General features: G+C 37.3%; 1 protein-coding gene across 1 annotated transcript in view; it reads left to right on the forward strand.

Annotated features, from left to right (window-relative positions):
• Positions 1-1,164: 1,164 nt before the first annotated feature.
• Positions 1,165-6,231, forward strand: part of LOC111864619 (guanine nucleotide-binding protein-like 1) — a gene marked incomplete at its 5' end in the record, with an annotated part of 18,484 nt that continues 13,417 nt past the window's right edge. The window contains 4 exon segments of the mRNA XM_023851987.2: positions 1,165-1,298; positions 3,038-3,248; positions 3,588-3,683; positions 4,861-4,949. Of these exon segments, the coding sequence (XP_023707755.2) occupies positions 1,165-1,298; positions 3,038-3,248; positions 3,588-3,683; positions 4,861-4,949 (530 nt within the window).

A 6,231-nucleotide genomic window follows, 5' to 3' on the forward strand; every position in this document is an offset into this window, starting at 1 on the left:
CTGACAAAACTAAGTATATGTTGCTGTCTCGTCACCAAAATGCAGTGCAACATGATATAAAAATAGGAAACAGATGTTTTGAAAATGTGGCAGTTCAGATATTTGTGAATAATGATAACAGTTCGAAACCTGATTCAGGAGGAAATTAAGAGGAGATTGAACTTGGAGTAATGCTTGCTACCATTCAGTCCAGAACCATTTGTCTTCTCATCTGTCCAAAAACAAAAATTAGAATATACAAAACTATAATTTTGCCTGTGGTTCTGTATGAGTGTGAAACTTGGTCTCTGACATTAAGGGAGGAACATGGACTGAGGATGTTTGAGAACAGGGTGTTGAGGAGAATATTTGGACCGAAGAGAGATGAAGTGACAGGAGGTTGGAGAAAACTGCATAATGAGGAGCTTCATAACTTGTACTCCTCTCCAGGTATAATTAGAATGATCAAGTCAAGGTGGATGAAATGGGCAGGGCATGTAGCACAAATGGGGGAGGCGAGGAATGCATATAGGATATTGGTGGGAAAGCCAGAAGAAAAGATACCGCTGGGAAGACCAAGGTGTAGGTGGGTGGGCAATATTAAAAGGGATCTTAGAGAGATAGGATGGGATGGTATTGATTGGATTGATCTGACTCAGGATAGGGACCAGTGGAAGGCTCTTGTGAACACGGTAATGAACCTTTGGGTTCCATAAAATGCTGGGAAATTCTTGAGTAGCTATAGAATTGGCAGCTTCTCCAGAAGGGCTCAGATCCATGAATAAGTAAGTAAGTTTTGACCTCAGGGCAACTGCTAGCATGCTGTAATAAAATATGTAATACATTTTTTTTTACTTCTAAGTTTACTCATTGACAGTTATTCTACTCCTCTTGGTTTTTAAAATATTTTAGAGCATTTCTGGTTAAATGATAGAACATTACCTTAAAAAAAGGACTCTCACTGTTTCTTTTCCTGCTCCTGTTGGCTCTCAGTGCTTAAACTTTCTTTAATTGCACAGAAAGTCTGTGCTTGATACACCATTACTAATTATGCAACTCACACATTTACCAACATTCTTTTTTTTTTTATTATCTTGATTTCATATGTTATTGAAACAGTTCCTCATACATGATTCACATCATGCACAATGTTGAAGGAAATTGTTTTCTATTTGCAGGAATATATCTCAGAATTAGAGAAGAAATTCAGCTGGAAAGAGCTTAGTTATTTTGAGTTGAATCTGGAGACATGGAGACAGCTGTGGAGGGTACTCGAGATGTCTGATATTGTTCTCATCATTGTTGACATACGTTACTGTGTAAGTGCTTACTTCAGAAATAATTTCTCTGAATATTTTGCCTATAGAACATATGTGGAGAGAGTATAAGGATGAATGCATTCTTACCCTGCTTTTGTAATTTCAATAATGATTTTTAGCCAGGAGGAAATAAGGTATGACATTCAAATATTCTGCAAATGGACCCAAATAGGATACCTCAAAGAACCTTAATTACAAAGTGTACTTGGTTATAGAAATGTAGGATGTCATAGTAGTTGGGAGGATTTCTCCAAAGTTAAGTGCAGTATGTTATGAAGATAGACGTGTTACACATCAACAATGATAACACTCTCAAATCTATGTTGCCTGTTTCTGCTGTATTATGAAATATAGAATAATTTTCTTCGGTCATTCATCAAACAACAAGAGGATATTACCCTATATTATAAAAGAAAATGTTAAAATCATGGTGGGTGTCAAATGTAGAAATTCGTTTAGACATCTGTTTATCTTCATAGACCAGTTTCCAGCCTCTTTCATTTTCAGAAAAGTTCATACATGTTTTCAGACAGACTTTCAACAATCGATCATCTAATTTCAGAATCCTTATATATGAAAAGACGCAATTTAAAGTAGCACTAAAATGATAATTAAGTACACACTCATTCTACTCTCTTAATGAATTCCTGTTATCCAAAAATGATTCATAATCTACTCAGTGGTTTGTATAAATAGTGTAAGTGGAAGGTCTTGATGTATTCCTCATATGAACCCTCCATGTATTTTATATTTTTATTCTTTATGGGAAAGCTTCAGTTTTACTGTACATGTATGTTTTTTTTTCATGACACATTCCACATTCTACAGTCAGTTTCGACCAACTTTAGGTACATGGAATGTAACATAGTATATGTATGTATCAGAAGGGGCCTGCAGTTAGTCACGATAAAAGCATATAATAGATTCATGTGTAACTTTTTTGATGTTGGTATTCTGTGTATATGAAAACTTGAATATCCTGACTAAGGAGTTCCTTGATTTTCTTCATCCTTTCACACTAGTGCTGGCTATCCATGTTTCCCTTCCCTTTTCTTTGAAATTCACTTTCCAGATTCACCCTGCCATTTCATTTACACAAGACAATCGCTATAAGCGATAAAGTTTAAGTTCCACATAACTTAGGGCTTATGTTCTACGAGTCCAAACCCAAAGTAAATTGATCACTTTCTAAATGCTGCGATGTGAAGCCGTGTGGTCTGGTAGATGCTTACCAGGATTTCAGAAGAACACCAGTGAACATCTATCCCACAACACGGTGTTACATCCCAGAAGACATTGATTAATCTTCATGGTCACATCCATAAGAACTCAAATCTCACAAAATTAAATTATCTGACAGCTTTCAATGGATGTGGACTCAACATTATGTATTCATTTGATGCACTTTGTATAGGAACATGATGTAGTGTTAAGAAAGCAGTCTTCTGGGATGTGGCGCCATGTAGATATTGTCTTAACTGACGTTTCGGAGGACTGGATCGCCTAATAGACTAATAGACCATTTGCACCTGCTCATGCTGGTTCTTCACTTGCGGATTTTCTTCTTTTTTCTTCTACCCTGAAAATGAAGGCTATATGTTCATCCGAAACATCAGTTAACACAATATCTACACGGTTCCACATCCCAGAAGATTGCTTTCTTTGTAGTCACCGCCGTGAAAACCTCAAATCTTACGTGAGGTATTGTTAACTCTTATACGTACTTATGTGTATTGCAGGCACTCATGTTTCCTCCATCAGTTTACAACTATGTGACAGAGATGCTGCACAAGGATATGATTTTGGTTTTGAATAAAATTGACTTAGCACCAGCTCCACTGGTTGTTGCGTGGAAGCATTACTTCCAACAGAAGTACCCTGCCATTCATATTCTCACCTTCACTTCATTCCCTGCTTACAACCTGAGAGGCAACCAAGAGAACAAGGCTGGTAAGCAACTCTCAATTAGTGCACGTTGTTAAAGTAACTCAAAATTAAGAGACAGGGAAGTAATTTGATAAATACATTCAGATTATACATATACCTTGGCTTTTTATTTTTTACAAGTTATCAATCTTACATATGTTATTTTCTTCTGTCCTTTGCCCATGAACAAGATACATGAAAGAAAATTCATTTATTTTAGATCTTAGGTTATTATGAAATATAATTTCCATTTGCACAAGTGTCTGTCACATCATAATAGTATGGTTTCTAAAAGGAGTTTATGTTTATGCAGTAAACAAGGCTTCTACCTTGGTGTTCTTTCTTTTTTATTATTATTTTAAGGTTTGCAAATTCGTCGTAGACGAGGGAAGCTTCGAATGGCAGCTGAAGGAGCAAAGATACTACTCGAGGCTTGCAAGTGTATCGTCAATAATAAAGGTTCCTATTGTATTTAATTAAAATTAGTTTAATAAACACAGTCATGGAATCTTTTTTTTTTCATGTCCATGGATTAGCCATATTTGGGTAAATTTTTCTCTTCTTAAGTAAATAAACTAATGGTTCTTCATCTTCCATCTTTAACTTGATGTTTTATTTTTTCATATATTACATTATTTCAACAGATATGTTTGTTTTGCTTATAATTTTGTGCATGTATATTGGCTTTCTTTGATGCATTCATTCACCTGTCAGTCCATACATACGTGGGTTACTTCAAAAGTCATGGCAACATAATTTTTCCGAAATTTCAAAAGCTCCGACTGGAATTTCCAAATTTGTCGCTGAGAGACAGCAACGTCTGATTTCTGATGATGCCGCTAGAAGATGTGGAAGTCCAAGGACAACGAAGCGAGTCCAGTGCGAAGTCAGTGTGATCATAACCTTCATTGAGAATGAACGTTAGCCAGCTGGAACAGCATTGTTACATGAAAATAGCAGTGCTTTGCGGCAGAAATGCGACTGAATGTCACTCAGAGCTTGTGGAAGCTCTGGGTGATCGTGCTCTACCATACAGAACTGTTGCAAGGTGGATAGAAGCATTCCAACATGGAAGAGAAGCAAGTGCCGACTTGCAACGTAGTAGACGCCCTGTGTCCGTTCGTACTGATGTTTCTCGTGCCGTGATCGCCCAGCGCGTGGAGGAAGATACACTTGATACATTTGGAGACTACTTTGAAGGTTGCTAGTCGTAATGTAAGAATTCAGATTTAACTCATATTGAATTTTTTATTTTTTAATTACAGTTGAATTTTTCGAGGATTAGAGAATGAAAAAAAAAAGCAGTCATTCCGTAATGTGCAATTTTTCTTGCATACTATACCTATGCCCCTTCACATCTACCTGATCTGACTAAGCCAGTCGGAGGGGTATATCATGCCCTTTCTTAAGTATATTTTGAACTTTCTTCACTGTAACATGTTTGCCCCCCAAAAAATTAGTTGCCATGACTTTTGAAGTAACCCACGTATGTATCTAGCAGAGCATTTATATGATTAAATTTAATTGCAAGAAGTCGTACCTAAACTGAAGAGGAGAACTTTGTCAGAGTGATTGATGTCTCTGTTGTAATATATGCAGTAAGATTATGAATCTTGTTCTCTTCTGTTATTTGTAGTTGATTTGAGTTCATGGCATAAGAAAATATCTGAAGAAATGGAACTGGAATTTGATGATGAAGATATTGAAGTAGGTGAGACTGTTGAAGTAAGTATCAGCTGATTAATGAATGTGTGCCCTTTTCCTCATCATACTGTTTTCCATCTGATAATGTGATTCCATTTGTTTTGACTGAAAATATACATCTTTACAGAAACTTCTAAAATTAATATGTTTGATGCGTACTCTGCATGTACACTTAATTTTCTGTCACATATATACGTCATAGAAGCCTTTTGACAACACTAGGTTGTAGGTGTTTTTACCGTGTAACACATGTATAAATGAAAGACCAATATTCCTTTGGGTCCTGTAATAACACTTCAAGTGCTGACGTGAATTAGAGTGTAGCTTTAAGCTTATTTTTTTCTGTGCATAAATGGGAGTTCCTCTTACTAACATATAAAAATCTTACATCAAGAAAATTAATGGTGATTTTATAACTGAGTGAAAAAGAATGGTTCCAGAGTGAAATATTTCATGTACCTGTATTTTTTCAGTAGGTTCCCTAATTTCATGAGGTACATTCCTCCATGAAAAGCATACAGGTACTCAGCTTGTCAGTAAATTCCTTGTCTTTTGTGTAACCTAAAGATTTATTACTGCCTTCACAAGAGCCTGTTTAAAAAAAATGCCCTTAACCTTTAAGAGTCGAGCGACACCATATGGCGTCATGAAAATAAAGTCAAGGGGATGAATGACGCCATATGTCGTCGCGCAGTCCACGCGTGCGGCCGGCTTTTTAAAATCTAATTTTAGGTTATAAATTCTTTTTCTACTTACATGATTTTTGGTCACCAGCTTTATAAGTTGTCTCTCTTCCTACCTGCGTCGTCTAACGGAAGTTGGCTTCGTGTCGAAATCTTGGAAACATCCGGAAATCCAGGGTCCGACGTCGCACTTCACGCACATTGTCTAGACGGTTCTTCGTTTCCCACGCGAAAAGCACACACGACACCTCAATTGCGAAGTAGAGGAAGTCGGCCAGTGATGTAGTTTGGCCTCCTATAATCGAGATATCTCCGATAAAACGGCAGGGGTTCGACCCCTGGGCCATTGATGGCGAGGTGGACCCCTTCCAGCATGTTCCGCACAAGAGCGAGACGAAATTCTCTGTGTGACAACAGGATGTAACTGTTCAGATCCAGGAGATGGAAAAATAGTTCATTTGTCCATTTCCAGGTTCAACGACAGATGCTATAACTGTTTGCCACAGTTTGCCCACAGCTCCACCTGAATAATTATTCACACTCCTCCTGCCATGCTGGTGTGGTGGTCCCCAGGTTGCTGACCAAGATGATGGGTCTTCATCGAAATCAATTTCTGATTC

Source organism: Cryptotermes secundus, unplaced genomic scaffold, assembly GCF_002891405.2.
Source record: "Cryptotermes secundus unplaced genomic scaffold, Csec_1.0 scaffold121, whole genome shotgun sequence".
In the NCBI taxonomy this organism is placed as follows: domain Eukaryota; kingdom Metazoa; phylum Arthropoda; class Insecta; order Blattodea; family Kalotermitidae; genus Cryptotermes; species Cryptotermes secundus.